The following is a 23,052-nucleotide window of genomic DNA, read 5'->3' on the forward strand; positions in this document are numbered from 1 at the left end:
GTACTCACTCGCTCAGCTCTCTCCCTCCCTTCTCCCGTCCCGACCTCAATCTTATGAACATCGCCCATCTCGTCAAAATCCAAGGTGAATTCTCGTGAAGAAATTCTTCCTGCCATTGGTTCGTTTTCCGCGATGTCATCACTTATATTCTTCCGCGGGGATCGTCGCTCATTTGTAATTTCATCCACAACCTCCGCAAATCGAAATGTTTCCATTGAGAGGATAGATTTGGTGCGATGGCTTATGAGCAAGCTTCACATGCAGAAAACCTGTGTTCAAATGTCGACGATGGCGAATTTTCACATGCTTAATTGCCGTGTGGACAGCATGTTAAATATAAAAATTACTGGATATTTGGTCATTTAGATTATTTAAAGTAGTCTAGTGAAGAGAGTAGGTATTTTCGACTTTTCTGTCACCTCCCATAGTAAATGCAGAGTACTGTACAACAGAGTCAATTGAAATTCTCTCTTTTCAAAAGTAATTGCTTTCGGATCATTTTTGCTGTTCATATTCAAGATTTAATGGTCCATATCTATCACTTAGCATATTATTGTGATAATTTAAAGCAATGAATATATATCAATTGCCATGATATTTATATCGGGATTTGTTGCTCAAGCACTAGGAAATAGTCATCATGCACAAAAGTTTAAACAGTAAGAATTTAGACAATAATCTGAGGGCTGTCTGATTGAATTTTTTTAACCGAGATGATAAATAGATGCAAAAAAGTGCTGGGTGACAAGCGGCTCCAATTCAGTACACATTAATGGCATTGGCAAATACTGATTTGTATATTTTGTGGGAGTTTACTTGCTTGGAATCACTCAATTTATTTGTTAGGTTTTACGTTCACTGGTTTGAATAACATCTTTCTCTTCTTTTCCCCCATCACAGGGCTAAATATAAACCTGAAAAACAAAAAGTTATAGAAAAATTAAAAATTTTAATGAAGGATAATTTTTCTAGTACTCACTTGCTCTCGTGCATCATTCACGATAAATATTCTGATCGTCTCAGAATTTTTCATTCATAGTTGATTTTTTTCCGTAAAGATTATCGGTTGGAAAAGTTTTTCGATGGCAGTTAAATTAGCTGCATCAGTTGGTGAGCTGGCTCAACTTGATCTAAGCAGATACTTTAATTCAGCCCAAAATTAATTAGTGAAAAACGGAAGTCATTCATTTGAATCTTTTTTTTGTGATTTACTTTGATTGTCAGCTTTCCGCATTAATAGAGCGAATGAAACAATTTTTCTTGTGCACAAAGGAGTTCTAAGAGATTATATAGTCATTCAATTTTTTTGGTGAACAGGAGATTTTTATTTATGCTTAACTATCTGGTTCTGTATCGTAAACTTGGCTATAATATCGCTATACAAGGTTCGTACAAAAAGTATCGGGGATAATCTTTCCCGACGTGACTGTGCGTCGCAGCGCGCTTGCACTGCGCAGGCTCAGTGGTGGGGGGGTTTGACCTTCAATACGAGCCAAGCGCCTGCGAGCATTCGTTCAGGCTATTTCGGGATTTTAGTGGGCCCATGTCGAATGACTCCGTGCATGCGCAAAATGCAGCAAACGATTGAACAGTGGTACGCCATCTAATTTTGTGTTGGACTGGGAAAATCGAGTACAATGACGTTATGCATGGTTCGTAAAGTGTTCAGGGATGAAATTATGTTACCAACTGCAGTTTTAAGTGGCGCAAACCCTTCAACTCGGAGCCCGGAGAATATGGAGGATGAGCCCCGCGCTGTACGGCCGTCGACGTCAAGAACCGACGACAACGTGCAGCGTGTGCGTGAAGTGCTGAATTCAGGCCGTCAGTCAAGATTGCGCATGATCGTGAATCGTATAAGTATTGATAAAATGAGTGACCACACCATTATCATTGAAAATCTGGCGATGCGTAAGAACTGCGCTAAACTCGTCCCGAAAATTTTGACGGGTGACCAAAAGCAGAGTCGAGTGTCTGCTTGCGAAGACCTGCAACGCGTTGAAGAAAACCCCGACTTTTGTACAACGTAATAACGTGAGACGAAAGTTGAATACTCGAATTGGACCCGGAAACAAATCGGCAGGATTCCGGATAGTACATTGCGGCATCATCTCGTCCAACACAGGCTTGAATGAGCAAATCCATAGTGAAAGCCATGCTCATCGGTTGCTTCGACTCCAAGGGGATGGTCCACTACAAATTTATATCTGAGGGGCAGACAGTGAATGGTACTTTTTACCTCGAAGTGCTAAAAAGACTGAAGAGAATGGTCAACTGAGTGAAGCCAGCCATCGCCGAAAATTGCATCAAAACAATACACCCAGTCACATCTACTCCAAGGCAGCCGAGTGCCTGGTGAAAAACGACATCGCGACGATTCCCCAACCCCATTAAAGTCCCCGCTTGGCACAAGCAGACTATATTCTATTCCCAAACGTGAAATTTTCCCCCAAATTACACTACCATGGGACCCTAAATGCCGTCAAAGAAGCTTGCACCCGTACCCTTAAGGGCCTCCCAGAATCCTCCTACTAGGGAGCCAGCGAGTCATGGAAAAGCCGCTGGCAAAAGTGTTCGGGATGTGCTCAAGGGATGTATTTTGAAGAATTTTGCGGCATTGCAGCAATATCTGAAGTAAATCTATTTTTCCGAAACTTTACTCAAAAACCTTTTATACAAACCTTGTATATCTCACAGCAAGTAAATGGCTTGAATTGCACTTACGAGATGCAAAAATGACATGAGGTTCCATAAAATTTAAATGAATAACTTCCCCTAATTGATTTGGATGGTATTATGCAGTATTCATCATGGTTTCTACAGTTTATATATGGCACTTGCGTGCAATGATATGGGAAAGTAAATGTGAACTTTGGATTCAGTATTCTTCTATTTGTATTTTAAATCTATTTCTATTCGTGCTGTTTCATTAGCTTTTAGCTAAGTTCCTGTGCGTTTTTTTTTGCTTTCTGCATTTATATTTAAAACAATTCACCTGTTATAAACCCTCATTCGTGAAATGATTTGATAACAGTCTCGCAGTGACTAGTCTCATAATGAATTTGGTCTATGATGAAGTCAAAACATTTCAATGGTTGAACAAGTTATTTGTGAGAAAGTGTTACCTATTGTTTTTCCTGCGTAGAGACGAGATATCTGGAATACAGGTAAAGTCAAAAAACGTTTGATAATGAATAATCTTGGAGCCAATGGCAGGGAAAAAAATACGTATTTCTCCTCAAAGAATTTCAGTTGCATACTACTTCTTCCCATTTCGTGCATTGCTGAAGATTATAGTTGATGATTTTCGTTATTTTGTACATATTTCTTAGTTTGAATTTGTCATTTCCTTATCACATGTCGTTGAAGAATCGGTTTTTGACTATATACTATATATATATATATATATATATATATATATATATATATATATATATATATATATATATATATATATATATCCATCACGGTTATACAGTTTAAAAACTAAATAAATAAGACTGCACAGGGAACATGAAAAATTAAAAAAATTAAATTACATCAATTTATTGATGCAATTTAATATTTTTAATATTCTTAAATACGCTGAATTCTAAAGCAAACTACATGCTGTATGCTCAAATAATTGTCTCCAATAATATCCTGGTGGATTTTACAAGGAAAGGTTATTAGTATAAAAAATGAAAACATTTGTACTATTTCTAAGAGATTTTGACGTTAATTATTAATTTTTGTTTTCAGGCTGCCTTACAAGGTTCTCGTTGGTGGAGTTTTCTCCATCAGAACGGAACATTTCTTCAGAGTCAACGGTTATTCCAATCTCTACTGGGGCTGGGGTGGAGAGGACGACGATATGGGTTATCGGTGAGTTCCTTCAGAGTGATGGACTTCATCCCTTATCTTTATCATTAAATATTCTGGTAAAATGTCACAAATAAAATTACCTCTATTTTACCATCTTCTATTGCACATCTCGTTCGCGACTTATTGGTGGCCAAGAGTCGAACATGTGACCCATTAATATTTCTGGACCTAAAACTTCTACGATTCAGTCTTGCCGATGATATTCATGTTGGCTGTATAAGTAAAGTAAACTGCTGTCTTCTTTCGGGGAGATGACACCATGTACTCGTAAAAGTTATTTTAATCAAAATATCGCCATATTCAATTTTAAATTCAGTTAATCTACAGTAGGTTAATGGCTGTCATGTTTTAAGAAAGGCTAATCCGTTTACCCTACTAAAGATACAATAGGTAAAATATAAATCGAAGCCGAAGAGGTTCCGACATGATGAAAAGGATATACAGACGAACTGCGTATAAAACAAAGGTAAAAGGTCAATGAGTTTAGATTTAAAAAGTAATAGAATGTTAATTATGATAGCTTAGCAACAGGAATATTTGACTGTGAGACATAAAGGCATATTAAAAGGAGGTTAAGTCAAAGAAAGCTGTGGAAATTGATGACATCACTGAAGAACTACCTAGGAATTTGAGAAAATAAGGAAGGAAGAGTTTTTATGAGTTTATTCGTAGCATTTTTTTGGGGAGGAATTTGGCCGGGAGACTATCTCACGTACATCAGTATTGGTAGCATCCCGAAAAGAGAAAAAGCGGCTGTAAGTGAGGGAGGGATATGGGGCTGTAAGTTTTATTTCACGCTTAGCTAAGTAATTCCTTTGAATCATGAAAAAAAGGAAGGAGAAGAGAGCAAAGTATATAATAGGCCTTGATTAGTTTGAATTTAGAAAGGTCATGGTCACACGTGATATCGTGGGAATAATGACCAGAGAAGGCATTTGCCAGAGAACAACTGAGAATAATTTATACAGAAGACATTTAGAAGTAATGACTATATTTCAGTAATTCAGTAATAAGAAGTAATGACTATACTTACTTCTATATCTTCAGATGAAGACGGATTGTTTCCGTCGAAATATCAAGAAATAACGTGTGAGTGTTCTTCTTTTTTTTGTGTTTCTATATTGTGTGTTACTGTGTATTGTACTATATATGTATATATATATATATATATATATATATATATATATAAAGGAGAAAGTTTGTTTGTATATATGTAATTTGTTTACTTTTTTGCTGTCATAGAAACAGCATTTTTCCAACTATGCCAGCAGGATACTTTTGCAAGAACACTATTGTATTCAGAATTGCCGAGATATTATACGTGGAATACATCAAGGAAAGTCTTTTGTAGAAGAAAAATGGGCAACTTTGATCCTGAGAATAATATTTATTCATGTGACGCATTGGGCCGAGTCTACACAGTCCATCCTAACAACGCCGAATGTTATTTTTTAAGAATGCTTCTTCATACCATTAGAGGACCTCGCTCATTTGCAGAATTAAGAACGGTAAACGGAGAAATATGTGAGACATTCAGAGAAGCTTGCCAGAATTTAGGGTTGCTAGAAGGAGATCAACACTGGGATGACTCATTGCGAGAGGCCAGTTTGATTTCTCTTCCAGGACAAATCCGAATTTTGTTTGCCATCATAATAACCTCCTGTAATCCATCTAACCCAAAAACGATATGGGAAAAATATAAAGAATCAATTATTGAGGATATACTGGCTCAAGTTCGAAGTGAAAATCCTACCTTGGATATTACGTTTAACTCCGACATTTTTAATAAAACTTTGATTATTTTGGAGGAAAAGTGTATCACCATGGTTAACAAGACTTTAGTGGAACTCGGTCTTTTTGCACCTGTACAAGATCAACAGGGTGTATTTTATCCAGATTATATACGTGAAACTAGCTACATTGTCTTAGACTTAGAAGCATACATCGCGGATAAAAAGCCACTTCTTAATGAAGATCAGAAATTCGCGTACGAAACAATAATGGATCAAGTAGATAAACAAGAAGGAGGTATCATTTTTCTTGATGCTGCTGGTGGCACGGTAAAAACATTTTTAATTAATTTAGTTCTCGCTGAAATCAGGGTTCATGGAGAAATTGCTCTAGCCGTTGCATCTTCAGGTATTGCAGCGACATTAATGGAAGGAGGAAGAACAGCCCACTCTGCCCTTAAGTTGCCACTTAATATTTCCCGACAAGAAAATCCCACATGTCATATAAATAAAACAAGCGGCCAGGCACAAGTTCTTATAGAATGTAAATTGATAGTATGGGATGAGTGTACGATGGCTCATAAAAAATCTCTTGAGGCCCTCAACGCAACACTTCAAGATCTTAGAGGAAACTGCAGTTTAATGGGAGGAGCTCTGGTACTCCTGTGTGGAGACTTCCGTCAAACTCCTCCTGTCATTCCAAAATCGACTCCAACCGATGAAATTTATGCCTGTTTAAAAAATTCTGTTCAATGGAATCATGTCCAAGAAATTAGCCTTAAACAAAACATGCGAATCCTCTTAAGAGATGGGAATGCTCAAAATTTTGCAAATAAACTTTTGGAGATTGGAGAAGATAGATTAGTTATTGAAGCATCTGGTATGATAAAATTGCCGTCAGATTTATGTGTATCGGTGAAAACTGTCCGCGATATGATACAAGCAGTCTATCCTAACGTTAATCAAAATTATAAAAATTTAGAATGGTTGCGAGAAAGAGCCATTCTTGCTCCTAAGAACGATGATGTTAATGAAATTAACAAGGAGATACTAGCCATGCTGCCAGGAGACGTGATTGAATATAAATCGGTTGATACCGTAGTGGATGCTGACGAAGCCGTCAATTATCCAACGGAATTCCTAAATTCACTTGATCCAGCTGGATTGCCGCAACATCGCATTATACTTAAAGTAGGATCTCCAATCATTTTATAGCGAAATTTAGATCCACCAAAACTCTGCAATGGGACACGATTGTGTGTGACAAAATTAATGAAAAATATAATCCAGGCAGTCATTTTAACTGGAAAAGGAAAAGGTGAAATAATTTTTATTCCACGGATACCTCTAATCCCAACTGATCTTCCCTTCAACTTTAAAAGATTACAGTTTCCAGTCCGGGTAGCTTTTTCAGTTACCATTAATAAATCACAGGGACAGTCTTTAAAGTTTTGTGGTGTTGATCTAAGATCGCCATGTTTTAGCCACGGGCAACTTTATGTTGCTTGCTCCAGAGTAGGTTCGCCTAAAAATTTATATATTCTTTCTCCCGGATATGAAACAAAAAATGTAGTTTATAAACAGGTGTTAAATAAAAAAGATTCTTAAATTTGTATGAAGTAGTGTATTATTGTACTTTATAATTTGTTGTTTTTATTTATGTAGTATATTTATATTATTGTTTCTCCCTAACCCGTGCAAAGCCGGGTATTCAGCTAGTATATATATATATATTTCTATACATAGGTCGCGGTAGTCCAGTGGGTAGAGCGTTGGACTGCTGACCGGAGGGTGCCGGGTTCGATTCCCGGGCACGGCACTCTGTGCTCCTTCAGCTCCACCCAAGCTGTTATTTTTCGGGTATCAGGTCTTCCTGGGAAACCATAACCGGCACAGGGAAAGGAACTGCCCCCCCTACCATGATGTGTTAATATTCACCCGCCGTATAGGGTTTAGTACTGGGTGAACTTTACCATCACCCACCAAACCGACCTTCGGGTTGATTACTGTGTTTATATAAAGTTTGGAAGAAATGAAAATGGCAAGGGGGGCATAGGAAGGGCCTAGAGTGAAAGTAGTGGGGAGCTTTTATTCTCCATTATTTACCCTCCAATTAGAGATTTAATTAGTAATCTTGGCCACTTGAGTGATTTTCAGGCTAGTTCTTTTGATAATTAACATACTCTGATAAGCTTATCATAAAAAACCTTTTACAAAATAAAATTGCCTCAAGTTAGTCAGGCTACATCTTAATTATTGTTCCACTTTTTGCCCAGAGTTTCATTATTTTACAAAGAAGCGATTTACCCAAAGTTAGTCATCTGTGCTTGATTTTGTTTTCTTAGTTTTAATGCCCCTCAACGCGTTCTCAGAGAGTAAATGAAAGAAGTACGCCTTGAATTTGAATTGCTTTTCTATTCCCTTGTGTTTCTTCGTACCAACGTGCGTCGCACCTTTTTATTTGCTAATGAGATTCAATGAACAACTACAGTTCGCATAATTACATTCAAGCAGTTTGGGTGAGCATTTTTCAAGAATTATTTCCTTTAAAATTTTAAGTTTTCAAGTCGAGGATAAGGCATCAATCACTTTCATTATTCATGCTCGAAGCAATTTGAATGATTTCTGCTGTCGAAATTTCCTCTTTTGCTGTTTTTTATCACTGTATCTCTGAGATAGATCAAGTGCATTATTGTGAAATCTGTAACCTTAAATTGATGGGAATCATTTCAGGTTGTGGTGACTAAATGCACCTACTTTCCACCCCGAAAACTCAGATTCGAATCCCGACGATGTCAGAATATATTATTAGAATTACGGTCGCTACTTTTTGGGTCATAATGAATAACTGATTGAAGCACTTTTCCACTTGATAAAATTTTTATTTTACGACCGGGTTTCGATGTATTACATCATCATCAGGTCTGATCAGTCCCAGTCGTAAAATACAAATTTTATCAAGTGGAAAAGTGCTTCAATCAGTTATTCATTATGTTCAACTTCCACCACATCACGCCTGAAGCTACTCAATTTGTTTGTGGGTCATGTTGAGCACACCGTCCGTCAGATGGGACGTTATATTTTGACGTCTTATTTTAATATAGAAGGCCAATGCTGACGTCAGATTTCTCTAAATCCTTCCCCCAATCCCTGAAATTCATATATCTGTAAAATTACTCACCTTTTCCTTATGGAACAAACTACCTCAGATCTCGATTACCATCCATAATAACTACTATTGCTAATTTCAAAATGATGGGCATTCAAAATCAATGAGTGCGTGGAAACATGGCAGTCTCTACCAATTTAAAAACCCTGCTTAACGTTTATTAATAGTTTTTCTTCAAGTATGCCCATCCATTGACGTACCTTTTGCGCTCCTTTTTAGGTGTCCCCCTAAATTGTTATGCAACAGTTGTTTCAGGCTCCGTGCATAAATATTGCATTAATTACTGGTTTTCGCTATCCTTAACATAACTGAATCGTATCCTCAACGAAAATAAAAAAATCTAATTATTTCTACCTCATGGTTTACTACTTTGCTGCAGAGACATTGTAAACACCTCGGTCCTGCGTCAAAAATTTACAATCTAACCCTGCAACCATTCTGTTCCGAATATTTTATCCATTTAGAAATATATGTTGTGGTAATTTTGGCCGCTTTTAAGGAACATAGTATTTTAACGATACTTTCTCTCGATTCGCAGGGTCCAGCAGGCGGGTTTGGTGATCACCCGACCGCCGGAGTGGATCGCGAGATACACGATGATCAAGCACGTAAAGCGTCGACCCCTCGCCTGGCGGGTGAGGAACAAGCTCCTGAGGACGTCCGGCCGGCGCTACCGCCTCGACGGCCTCAACACAGCCAACTTCCGCCTCCTCGCAACCTCCGAGCATCACCTCTTTACCCGGCTTCTCGTGGACGTGGGCGCCCCGCCGGCCAACATCCGGGCCATCCAGGCACAGGCGGACGCCCCCGCATCCACCACGGCGGCACCATCCCCCGTTCCTCCGCCCCCCTCCCCCCCGGCCGCTGCCGGCAAGTCCTGATACTGAATGGGGGCCACGTTCGCCCTCATCCGCCAGCGAATCAGGGTGCCTCCGTAAGCCTAAGCGGCGATCGGGCTGGCGGAATGGTTCCCCGTGCCGGACCGGGACGGTTAAAAGCCCTCCTCGGAGCACCACCCTGTGGGTCGCGGCCGGGAGGCTGGTTCGCGGCCATCTTGGAGGGTTGGGCCCGGATTCTTTTATAGCAAATTTTACCGCCCTCCCCCTCCATTCCTTCATCTCCGGTTTGAACTTGAGTTTTCCACTCGGCAGAAGGTTGGTCTTGAGGAATCTCATGTGTTTGGATTGTAAGTCTCCCGGAGGATTGATTCTTCTTCAGTGCAAACCCTCAGTACGATCGGTTCTGTCAAGCAGGTCGTCGAGGGTAGGATTGACGGAAGATGGAAACGGTGAACTGAGTGAAATAGTGAAACGGTGGAAATTATCGACTCCCTTGAGAAAGGATAAATAACTCACTCGTCTTGCTTCCTTGGTGATGTATTATTTTTTTCAATCTCCTACACTGACATTCCTGACCAGACGTCCGTGATTGTGCATTTGGAAAAGCCCCAATTATAAGTCTCGGCGTGTTAATGAAGGAAAAAGTATTAAGCGTCGACATATGCCCCGGAAATTTGGGCTAATTTGGTGATAAGACTCTCAAGAGGTACTGTGATTGTGTTTTTGTTTTATAAGGAACAACACAAAATCTTAAATTTTGCTATTTATTAAAAATCCCGGATAGTGTTTAGAAATCCTCGAACGCATTCAGAGCTGTATTTGGTGCGAAGAAACTGGAAGGGTGATGTTTCTGCAAAGTACTTGTGAATCGGAGGTTTTTTTTTAAACCTTGTGAGAGAGAATTCACTTATGTGTGGAAATTTTCCTCAAAAAAAATTCATCGGACTGGTTTACGTCAAGTGCGATGGTTTTTTTTTGTCAATGCCAATTTCTGTACATTAGTGTAATTCTGTACATTGACTTGGGTGCACCCAGTGCGCGTGACTGCATTAAATGTTCTGTTTTGGAATTTCCCTCGATATTATCCTTAACGAGATCGAAGGCAAATTAATAAAATATTTGAAGCTGCCTCATCATAACTCTCTTGCACCGCCAATAGGTATGTTCTGGCGATGATGTATATGAAACATATATCTAAAAATGTGTATTTTTTTTGTTGGAGACTAAATCAAGTTTGATTAGTTCCAATCGCTGTAAAGAGATGAATTTCAATGCTAATGATAACTAATGCTTTAACTACCGTAGTCAAAACAATTAGTGCATAACCTTTCAAGTTCGAAATGGGTCTCCAAATTGTAAGCTTGCCTTGATAACAGTTTCGTAATTAGAAACAGGACCAATGGCAAAATAGTCAAAAATTTTATTTTGAATTTATTGTAACAAAACAAAAATACAGATAAAAATGAAGGATTTTAGGTAGGAGTAAAAGGCATCGCTGGTTAACTTCATTCTTTGTTTTTTTAAAGACTGCAAACGTGAACAGGAAATAATCCTGAGAAAAAGTAAAAAAAAATAATTTTTTACCATCATGGACGGGTCTGTCTTTCATGAAGATGAGTCGGTCAGTTGTACAGCTTCAAATTTTGTTTCCACATAGGAATGTGATAACGTTTTTCTTTAAGTTTTCGGTGAAATTTCAACGGTATATTTTAGTTGTACATATATGTGAGCCTTTGAGAGGATTTACAATGTATAGGGATTCCAATGTATTTGAACTTAAAAAAAAAAGTGCCAAGTATACACAGAATGTATTTGTAAAGTGTTTTTAAGGTTCAAAAGATGCTAAAAAAAGAATTGTGTCAAATGAAAGAAATAAAAAGTTGCCTTAATATTTTTCCCTTCGACAAGTGCATCCGTTTACAGGCTTTCCAACTTCCTCTGCCGTTCCACCACCCCAGAAAAATTTCGGTAAATTTAATTATAAGTAACTGAAATGGCGTTTTCAAAAATAGACCTAGAGAAAAATGAAAAATATTATTAAAATATAGTTTTTTGTGTTTTGGTCAGGAATCAAAGTGAGAAAGTAAGACATGCAGATATGGAGAGCATTTTTCGTTGATATTACGTATAACAGAAGAAGGGACCTTATGGTCTTAATTTCGCCCGAATAAAGACATTTATATATCTATCTACTTTCTGCGGAGTTGAGGGGACAGAAAGCTGTTATGAGAATCTGGGCAAACTGGACTTTGGGCAGGAGGTTGGGGGGGGGGGGGCAGAGAGAGTATCTTGATGAGGGACTGTGTCAATGTGTTGCACACGAATGCCTAAATCTGTTCAGTGATTTGGGACGGAGTAAAAAGGAAGAAATTGTTGGTGGGCTAGCATGTGGAAATATGCCTGAGGAAATGGGGGCAATCATGAGTTTGGGAAATTCGGTGTTAGCCATTTAAGGCCCCTCTGAACACCTCTCCTCCACAGATATTTCCATCCTCACTCCGTCTCACCTACGTACTCTTCACTTCATATCCTGGCCGAAATGCCTAAAACCGACATCCCAGGCCGACAAATTGTTCTTTCCCTTAATATTCTAAACCACCTTTGTCGACCACCACCTCCAACTGCTAGTCCAATCTCCATCGTCCTATCTTTAAGACACCTAACACTTCAATCTTCACCTCTCAATCTCTCTCACGATACGCAAGTTATCATAGACGCAATATACGTCGGGTCCCTTTAAACCTTAATCCTTCACTCTGAGGGTCTCTCATCACTACGCCACTATCTATCCAAACGCTCCAATCCACGTATTTCCACCACTGAGTTTCTTTTAAACCTATCTAACCTTATCCGAACTCACAATTCCTTCTCCTTCCATAATAAACAATAACCTCAAGACTAAGGCTGTGTGATGGGAAGTAGATTCAGCCCTTCATACACAAACCTCCATGCTTGTCTTTCTCAAGGAAAACACCTCTCCCATTACCCCGTGCAACCTCTCTTCTGGCCTAAATGTCTAGATAATTTATTCCTTTTCTGACCACGCGTTATTGATTCCCTTAAAACATTTATTTCTTCCCTCAACGTTTCCTCTTCTCTCTCCTTAACATCCACTAACATTTCCTCAGAAAGCATTTCCCTTGCTGTCAATATGTCTCTCATTAAAATAAAAAATCCACACCTGTGTCCGCATAAAACCAACTAACAAAAAAACGTCATATCCATTATGCGATCCACTTTGCGATTACAGTTTCACACTACATATATTTTCCGCGTGAAAATGTAGGAAAACTTTTTTACACGAATAAATTAAACTTTTTGCTCCTTAAGTTTTCGTAAATGGTTGGATAAAGGAACCTAAATTTTTTAGAAGTAAATTTGGGTTCTGTTGTTCTTGGTTTCCTTCAAGAAAATGCCTCAATCAATTTCTAAGTTGATGGAGGATTTTTTATCTAGAACTTAAGTTCTTTAATAAACGGAAAATTGTTTGAATGTAAGTGAATGGAATTTATTGTGGCTTCTGGTTGTCGAACCCAGGATACTCTAATTTGTTGCTATTATATTTAAGGCACAGAGTATGAAAATGTACTACCCGTGACAGTTTTGACTTAATGCCTACATGTCAAAGTTTATTCCTTTTTTTTACTCACCAATTCTTATCAATTGTCAAATAAAAAGGAAAAATCTTCATTTTTTACATTGAATTGGGGACGTTTTTGACTGAAGACAAATTTTTTCTGTGAGTTTCTCGTAAGTTTCTAAAAACCCTGAAATTTGCAGAAATATCGTCCCGGTTGCTTACGTTGTGCATTTGTATTCTTAGATATGTTACTAACTGCATTCCATTATCTTCCACCTAAGCCAATGAACGTCTTCCGTTTTTGAAATCGAGATACTGTTCCCACGGCTCATGTTGACAACACGAGGTGTGGCAAGAATGATACAGAATAGCTCTAAGCAACAGCAAACATCATTCGACGCTTACGCCATAAGACGATTTACGTCAAACTTATGGGTGTTGACTTATCTTTGATGGACTCACGGTCGCTGAACTCCGTTCATGGCCTACTTTCTCAATCCTAACAGCGGCGACTGTTGTCTTCCCTTCATTCCTACACCAAATTCTATTGTTCATCCTCTGAAATGGAAAGACCAAAGATCATCGTGATAGTAAGGTAAGTCATTCATGAATGGAAAAAAGCTTTACACATGCTATTGCTAAATCCATGTCAAGAAGTTAAAATTAAAAATAGGGAAAAGACGACAAAAAGCACCCATATGTCTTGATCTTCCGTGAATGGCGAGAAACAGATTAAGTTTTAATATAGTGATGTAGTTGTGAAATGCATAACTGCAGTCATTAAGGCAAAGGTTGATATGAACAGTGAACTTGAGCTCGGCGAGCTCACCTCCTTTATTTAAGTTTATGTTATGGGATGTGAAAATTATAAAATAAAAAATATTTCTGGAGAAATTTCACCTCCTAGTAATTTGCATAAAAGTCAAGTAACATTTTGATCTAGACGATTTTTGTATTCTCATTAGTGAAATATGGACATTATGTTCATGTTAAATATATATATTATGTATATATATATCATGTATATATAATAATATATATATATAATATATAATACCATAAATATATTATATACCATAAACACAGTAATCAACCCGAGGGTCGGTTTAGTAGGTGATGGTAGAGATCACCCAGTACTAAGCCCTATACGGCGTGTGAAAATTCACACATCAGGGTAGGGGGGCCAGTTCCTTTCCCTGTGCCGGTTGTGGTTTCCCAGGAAGATCTGGTACCCGAAAAATCACTTCCGCTTGGTTGGAGCTGCAGGTGCCCAGAGTGCCTTGCCCGGGAATCGAACCCGAGACCCTTCGGTCAGCAGTCCAACGCTCTACCCACTGGACTACCGCGACCCACTATATAAATATAATATATATATTTAAACATATATATATACATATACAACTATTCATATACTCTGTCTAAAAAGATTCATTTTTAAATAAAATTAATGTCAGGTTCCAGGATCAAAGAAAGCTAGGAGCTAGAAAGCATATGGATGGAACCATGGAATGGGCTTGAATGGCACAGATAATATTTAATTTTTTTACTCTGTTTTCACTTTTGCGTAACTAAATCAATATTTCATTTAATATTTGTAGAGGGAGCATGATGTTCTATCAAGAAGACTGTGAAGGCAAAACAAGTGCGAGTCAGGGTTTTCGATGTGAAAAATTGAATAAACCTGGACAGAGGGGAATGAAAACGGGGAAGTTTTGAATAGGCTGGCTGAAGAGAGGAAGTTGCGGACATAATCCGGAAAAGTCAGTGAAAGTGAATGAGGGAAATATAGAAAGAGAGTGGCTTGTTGAGAAATGTGGAAAAGGAAGACCGTTGAGTGATCGCGGAGAGGAAGGACAAGTATTAGCATGTTAGACAGCACATAGCCAAGTCAAAATTAAGAAGAACTGAAGAAGGAAATGTAGGGCAAATGAAAGTCAACTATCGGAATGCCTTCAAGATAGTAGTCTTCAAGGACCATTCAAAATCTGCTTTTAATTAGAAGAATAACTTGAATGTATGCATGCACATTTTATTGAAAATTGGAACTTGATATTTATTTTACCCAATATTACTACGTCCCTTGGATGTGTGAAGAGAATCCTGGCGACTTCATTAATTAGCTCCTATAAATGGTTAAGAATAAAGGACTTGCTCTTTCTAGTGCCTTCTGCGTCGAGAGAGTAGGCAGCCTTTGTAGGGTCGTGCACAAAAATGGGATGGTAAAATATAGTCCAAATAAAGAGATGGCCATTAACAGTCTTGGTTCTCAGCTAAGGAAGGGAGCAATATCCAGCCAATATGGATATCTAATAATATGAATTTTGATAGCTAAAATATGTAAATACCAAGGAGTCTACGGGGTGACCTGTGTAGATATAATTTGAAAAATGCGGTATACTGCTAGAGACATCTTTTACTTTTCCTAGGAACTCCGTCGATTCTCAGGATTTGACAACGTCGTGGGTTGCCGCGTACGCTTGTTTACTTGTGTTGGCAATGTGGGCTGCATGCAACTGTTCCTGTCGGTAATTCATTTTTGCTAATAACGAATAGTGCCGTTGAAGTGCAACACCTAAAATTTTTGATTCACGCAAATTGTGTTGAATTTACTCTTATCTTATGGATATTTGGCATAGGGATGGGTTTGAGTTCTTTCAAAAAAATAAGTATATCCTCGACCGTGTACGAATTTCGTCACGGTTTTTTAATTTTAAATTAATTTTTAATGGTGACAGTGTTTATAGTGTTTCAAAGTATCGTATGTAGAATCTGATACATCGAATCCACTACTCAGTTATTAATCATTGACAAGTGCCGAGTGTGATTTCGGAGATGTCACTTGATTCATCTCGGGTATCGAACAATGTTCATTAGAAATGCCGTGATTTTGCTAATTAACTACGCAAAATGGAAAATACAGCTCATAGCGTTAGTGTGTTTGCCGAAAACAATGTTTCTAGTGATGGAGCCGACAGCAATTTGCCTATTGAGGAAATGGATACCGCTTATGATTATGATTTTCATACTCTGGAGAAGGAACTACAACTGGCTTACGGCAGATTGGTGTGCATCATCAAGAGTAGTGAGCCAGGTAACTAGTTTTACGTTTTGCATTACTCTTTTCCATTGAATAATTATTTGCATCAATTCCAAGTCATGTCAGAATAAGAGTTTTTCTTTGAATACTGTGACCAGGTAAAAGTCTTCGTTTTATGTAAACATTTAGATTTTCAACCCTGATCTTGCTGATCCTCCTCTTTTCTAGCTTCAGTTGGTTCCTTTCTGATAGCTTTTATCATTTAATTGTTTCATTTAAAGCCCATTTAATCTTCGTTAAGTGTTTTTCCCATTTTCTATACTCGGTTTTTCTTCGACGTAAAGTAGGATGTTATGTTTTGCTAGGTGTCACAAATTATTAAATTAGTAATTATGTCTATCCAAAAACCTACCTTAACCGGTAGATTACCTAATAATACAATCCGTGCTATATTTAACAAACTCATGCCGCGTCCAACCATTTATTTCATATTTCCTTTTAGCTTAGGTAGAATGCGCAAGCATACACAAAAGTGAAGACAAAATTGTTTTATCTGCTATTTGCTGCCTCTTTTCTCAATGAGTTAAATTTTAATTCGTCAAAAATTCGTCAGTGTCTTATCTTACAATACAGGTGAATGTATTTGAATTATTCCAGTAGTTTTTGTTCTATTTACCAAAATTGTTCATATCTTTAGGTCATGATGAATAACACCTTTCGTATTAAGTATGGGGACTATTGGACTTAGTGTCTTTATCATTCCGTAGATATCCATATCACTTGAATCTTTCCTGGTTCAAATAATATTTTTCCTGACTTTTCTTTGATTGATTCAACAATTTTCCCTTCTTACTTCCCGATAGTTTTTGACCTTGCACAGCATACTAATTTCACCCTTTCTCTCTTAACTTTCTATATCCTACTTGTATGCGTCTTTCACCACGCTTCTTTTGTTCTTTTGTCCATCACCATCACTCTATGGCCGCGGGGATCGAGATGGTGCGGGGGCTAGCGTACTGGCTTCCCACCCTGAGTGCGCGGGTTCAAATCCCGGCGGTGTTGAATATTTTTCAGAGGTATCTCGATCCCTACTTGAGGAGTTTTGTTTGAGGGCACTTTGAGTGAGTACGCCGTCCATCGGATGAGACGTTAAAACACAAAAAAAGTTCGACTATTTTCAATTCCCAATATATCATGATCTCTAGCCGGCTCGGCTTCTTCCCTTAATTGCTTGCCCCTTCTTACACTTGCTCCGAGCACGCTTCAGTGTGGGCCCTCACCTGACTCAGAATCATTAGCGCTCAGAATGATGTCATCGGTTGCTGGCGTGGATCTATTAGAATTTTCGGAAGACGGGCAATCGTCACCCGTATATCCCTAGGAATAAAAGGATGATCGAATCCAACCCGGCTCTCGTGAAAAAAACTCCTACCGCATTGTACCCACACCCGAGAGAAAGAATTGTGGTGGGGCGGAGGCCCGCATTGCCACTCACTCAATCGGTTAACGCGCTTCCAGTGAGACGGTGAGAGCAGTACGGACTGGATTCACTTCCCGAAGCAATGGAAAGGAAGGTGTAAATCAGATCTCTTTTTGAATCTAATTTTGGTTCTTCCTTTTCACGGGTTTTACTCGAAAGAGCCGAACATAACTTCACAAATGATTTGAATGACAAGTTCGGAAGAATGGATTCGGAGATTACTCCGTGGGACATTGGTGAGTAAATTGTACTCTTTACTGATTGTAATACTTTATCATAACTTATCATCCAAATTTTGGATCCGATCATAAATAGACTCCGTCTTAAATGTAGTAATCTTTCCCAAGTACTCCAGCATTTTTACCTTGTCGATTCCTCTCTCCCCCCATGCCTCTCGCAAAGTAAAGTGGTGGTCACTTTATTTCCAATTAGACCTTGTAACTGAGACTGTAGTAGTAGATTTATCGCTCGAGAGACATTTATTATACGATTCCAGGATACTTAAAAGCTGATCAATCAGTAAGATGGTTGACAAAATCATTATGTGCATTTTAAAATTCTAATTATTTTATGCGGGTGGAATGGCTAAACTTAAACTTAAATAACGTTAACATGGTCTAATCATACTTAATAACATACATAATCAAACTAGTCATACATACTAAGAATGATGCAGAATAACCCGTTTTAGGCTCTTCATCGTGACAATTTAGAGTAGAATTTTACTCGAATTTATCGAATGATGGAAAATAAAGAGTTTTGTAATGAACTAAAAGACTGTAATATGTTATATTCCGAAGATATTTTCCTTTAATGATCAGATACCTAGCCCTACTTCCGATTCAGTTCCACCCCATGCTTTGAAGTTTCTCTGTTGATACTCTCGGTGTTGAGGTAGCTTTGTGTGGGATTTCCATCTTCAAGCAGTTTTCCCCGAAAGCCTTCTCTTTGCCATATCCTCTTTCCGTAATCGACAGTTTCTACCATTGAAGATCGTGATTGCAAACGACTTTTGTATTATCGCGTTTGGCTCGCCGTACCCTCTTTTGTGTTGCCAACGACATAAATTAGAATAGGCTAAGCAATCTAGGTGAGGGTAGTATGTTGCACGAAAATAGTGTCGGGTGGAGCGAAGAATCGAACGGCAGATCACAGATTAAAAAGGGGTGAATAGATGGAAGTGGCTCTGCTCGCAATGCTCTCCCCTTGCCCTTCGCCGTCCAGTTCGGGCTTGGCCGAAGAAAGCCTGAATGGGGAGGCGTGAGGAGATCCCCACATGCGTTACCTCGCCGACCTTCGCCTCCTTACAATTAGCGACGGAGCCTGCTTTTCATCTTCCTCTCGTCCCTCGCTTGTTTATCTTCCCTCTTAATTCTCTCTTTTTAATAACTGTCCACACTACGATTTTGCCAAATATTCCTTCACTGAGGTTAAATTGAGACACCGCTCTTCCACCCGAGTTTACTTAATTCCATGTGAAGCCCGCTGCAGTCGTGTATTAGCGAACCCCATTTAAACGACTGCGGTGAACGATTTGTGCGAAATCCAAATTTTAAATGTGTTGAAAGTCCTGCTAATCGTTCGATAGACTTGGTCGAGGCCTAACCGTTCAGTCAAAACACTCCACCGATCCATCCCAATATGGCGAAGAGGGGAGAAATGGCAACTGCTACCAGAGAGAGAATCGAACCCTAGTCCAACGGGTCCGACTGCACCCTCGATGACACCCAGCCAAGACTCGACCGTGTGACGTATCAGACTGGGACGTGAGCAGACGAAATCAATCGGAATTAGATAGATGCATCACAGTGTATTCCATATAGTAGCGAGATGGGAAAGAGGAGAGCGCCTTGTTATGGCTATCCAATACTAGGCATCATCAGATTTTTCAGCGGAGAATATTCTTTTGCGCAAAAATTGAAGAAGAAAAAAGGTATTACCTATAAAATTGACAATGGAATATTTACTATCGGGGATAAGGAAGGAGAAAGTTGCTCTAGTGATACTTTAAGCGACTGAAAACAACGTTGCTCCAAACGTGAACCCCGATCTTTATTGTGCTTTTTATTTCTATAACATGAACCCACGCATTTCCAATATTTTCATACACTTACAAAGCCTCCATACGGGGAGCACTAAGTAGCTATTCAATGAATACAAATAAGCGTTTTTTAAATCAAATTTCCTGTCACTGCGTTTGCATATTACCTATTCAAGTTAGTACTTGACGAAATATCGCTACGAATCAATTCCTTAGCGGGTATCCCATAGCATGTTTTTCATGCCCCAGGGTCACGTCTGTGATGTTTACGAGTATAAACTGAGTCTGTGTAGGCGCAGCTGGAGTCGGATCAGCTACTACACCAACGAGATAGCCCCGATCAGCGAGAACCAGTAACCTTAACGCTGATACATATGAATCCGTAGGCGAGTCCACCTGTCCTAGACGCTAGGCATCACTCGTCCTGTACTGTGTGAGATCTCGATCGAATCTCTATGTGGATATTCTAAGCCTCTACTGGTGTTGACAAATACCAAAGATACAACATTCGCTCTTGGGAATTTTCCCTCGGCTTTGGATTCAGTAATTATTACCATCACGTTCAGAAATGGACATGGTTTAACAAACTAGAAATTTGAAATTATTTGTAATTTTGCATACAGAATTACAAGTAGTGAACCCCTTATTACATGTTACACCAGAGGTAGAGATAGTTTCGCCACTAACTTTTCTATGCTTATCGGAGCGATTTTCTTTTATATCACAATAAATCAAAGTGCCCTAAAGTGTGCTTTGAGTCTGAATATTTTATAACATTTTATTAACCAGAGTAATACTTTCATGAAAATTGTTTCATACCCTTTAAGCTTAGGAAAATTATATTTGAATAATTTCATAGTCTTAATTGATAAAATACGTCATTTGGAACGTTGCTAAAAACGGTGCGAGAATTTTATTATACAGTCTATTTGATAAAATGGATGGATTAAGTGTTTTGCAGCGTTATTACGTTGCCGGTGAACAAACAAATCAATTAGCACACTTCCTCTATGTAGTATTATTCTCGACAACTTACGGTAATACGAGGGCGGTTCAATAAGTACCCGTGTAAGAAATGATGAAACCATTTTTTCAAAAGCATTTTTTTTATTTTTCAACATACAGGGTTCGTCCGGAAAATAAATGTACTGAGCTCAGGAAAAAAAATTTATTACACTTTTACATATCTTAAGCTAATATTCCTCAAAATAGGACCCTTGTGAGTCGATACACTTGTTCCAGCGGCATTCCCATTCCTGGAACGCTCCCGCGAAGGCATCATCGGGAACCTCTCGAAGACACGTCGTCACGGCCTCTTTGACGGCGTCCAAAGTCCCGTATCGCGTTCCTTTCAAACTCCTCTTTATCTTCGGGAACAGAAAGAAGTCCGGTGGTGCCAAGTCCGGGCTGTAGGGCGGGTGCGGTAGCGTTGCCACGCCGTGCTTGGCCAAGAAGTCCGACACGACAAGCGCGGTGTGAGACGGCGCATTGTCGTGATGCAGCCGCCAGATGTTTTTGATTGCTGGCCGGACGCGGGCGACTCGTTTTCGAAGCCTGTCGAGCACTTGGACGTAAAATGCAGCATTTACAGTTTGTCGTTCAGGTACAAATTCGTAGTGGACGACTCCCCTTTTGTCAAAAAAGACAATGAGCATCGCTTTGATCCGAGATTTGCTCATGCGAGCTTTCTTTTGACGGGGTGATGATGGGGTGTGCCACTCCGCACTTTGTCTCTTCGACTCCGGGTCGTACTCAAAGATCCACGTCTCGTCACCCGAAACAACGTTCTCTAAAAAATGTGGATCATTTTTGCAGTGATCCGCAAGTTGTGTCGCGATTTCCAAACGATTGAGTCTTTGATCATCACTGAGCACTTTCGGTACCAACTTTGCACAAATTTTTCGCATCTGTAATTGCTCCCTAATAATCTCGTGCACTATTGTTTTTGGCACATTACACTACTCTGCTATCATCCGAACACTAAGACGACGATCAGAGTTCAGTACATCGCGAACTTTTCGCACATTTTCGTCGGTGAGTGTCGTTGATGGGCGTCCAGGCCGTGGTTCGTCGTCGACCTCTTCTCTGCCCTCCACGAACATCTTGTGCCACCGAAAGATCATGTTTCTGGACATGGCTGACTCCCCGTAAGCCTGGTTAATCATACCGACAGTTTCGGTAGACGATTTCCCAAGCTTTACCGCAAATTTGATGGAATAACGCTGCTCCAAAAACTTCGGCATCGCGTTCCGTGACGTGGGTCGAGCGTGGAGGTTCGCGTTAACAGAGCTCCTCACTACACCACAGCTCAGAGCCGACTGCCTTTTTCAGCGTCGCTTGCCAACATACCCCCGTCCAATCGCAGCCCGTCAGAGCGGTGCTGGGCGCGCCTGGAGCGGCGGGAAAAAATCAGTACACTTATTTTCCGGACGAACCCTGTAGTCCCCTTTTAGAAAGATACAAACTGTAGAAATAGCAAATATTTTCAACTCCTGCTTTACGGATGTTTTTCGGGGAATAGAAAACCAAAAGGAAAATAAGGCTTGCCTAAATTGCTCAGAAACGACAGAGAACTTCATCAGCATAACAGCACCAAATAGCTTACTGCCCTCGACAAACGGTATTATCTTGGAGGGTTCATATTTTGTGAAAAAAATAAGGAGGATGAGGAAAAATAAGTCAGTGGGACCGGATAATATCTCAATTGACATTCTAAAACTGGGTGATACCGCAATAGCTATGTACCTGAGTCATCTATTTAAAGTAACTTTAAATAATGATGCCTTGCCCAATGATTGGAAAAAAGCAAATATTACACCAATTTTCAAGAAAGGGGATAAAACAATAGCCAACAATTATAGACCGGTAAGCATAACCTCAGTTGTTTGCAAAATAATGGAAAAAAGAATCGCTGACTACATTCGGGAATGGTGGGCAAGAGATAGATGGCTATTCAAACACCAACATGGGTTTAGAACGGGTTACTCGTGTGAAACGCAGCTTTTGGGATTAAGTCAATACATCGGCGATGCAATAGATGAAGGAAAGGAAGTGGATGCAGTCATTGTTGATTTTTCGGCAGCTTTTGACCGAGTGCCTCACGATAAATTATTGCTAAAGTTGGATTCGTTACCATTGGACTTGAGGGTAAAACAATGGATAAAAAATTTTCTCAGAGGCAGAACTCAAAAAGTAAAATTAGGGGATACATTTTCAAATGAGGCGAGCGTACTAGCAGGAGTTCCACAAGGTAGTGTTCTAGGGCCATTACTCTTCCTAATTTACGTAAACGATCTACCAAACAATTTACAT

General features: G+C 39.3%; 1 protein-coding gene across 1 annotated transcript in view; it reads left to right on the forward strand.

The window, feature by feature from the left end:
- Positions 1 to 9,750, forward strand: part of LOC139700841 (beta-1,4-N-acetylgalactosaminyltransferase bre-4-like) — a 261,263-nt gene extending 251,513 nt beyond the window's left edge. The window contains exons 5-6 of the mRNA XM_071599270.1: positions 3,742 to 3,864; positions 9,302 to 9,750. Coding sequence (XP_071455371.1) covers positions 3,742 to 3,864; positions 9,302 to 9,644 — 466 coding nt within the window. The 3' untranslated portion in view covers positions 9,645 to 9,750. The remainder of the gene's footprint in view (positions 1 to 3,741; positions 3,865 to 9,301) is intronic.
- The last annotated feature ends 13,302 nt before the right edge of the window (positions 9,751 to 23,052 follow it).

The sequence above is a fragment of the Hetaerina americana genome, unplaced genomic scaffold (genome assembly GCF_022747635.1).
Source record: "Hetaerina americana unplaced genomic scaffold, ioHetAmer1.1.p SCAF_11, whole genome shotgun sequence".
Classification (NCBI taxonomy): domain Eukaryota; kingdom Metazoa; phylum Arthropoda; class Insecta; order Odonata; family Calopterygidae; genus Hetaerina; species Hetaerina americana.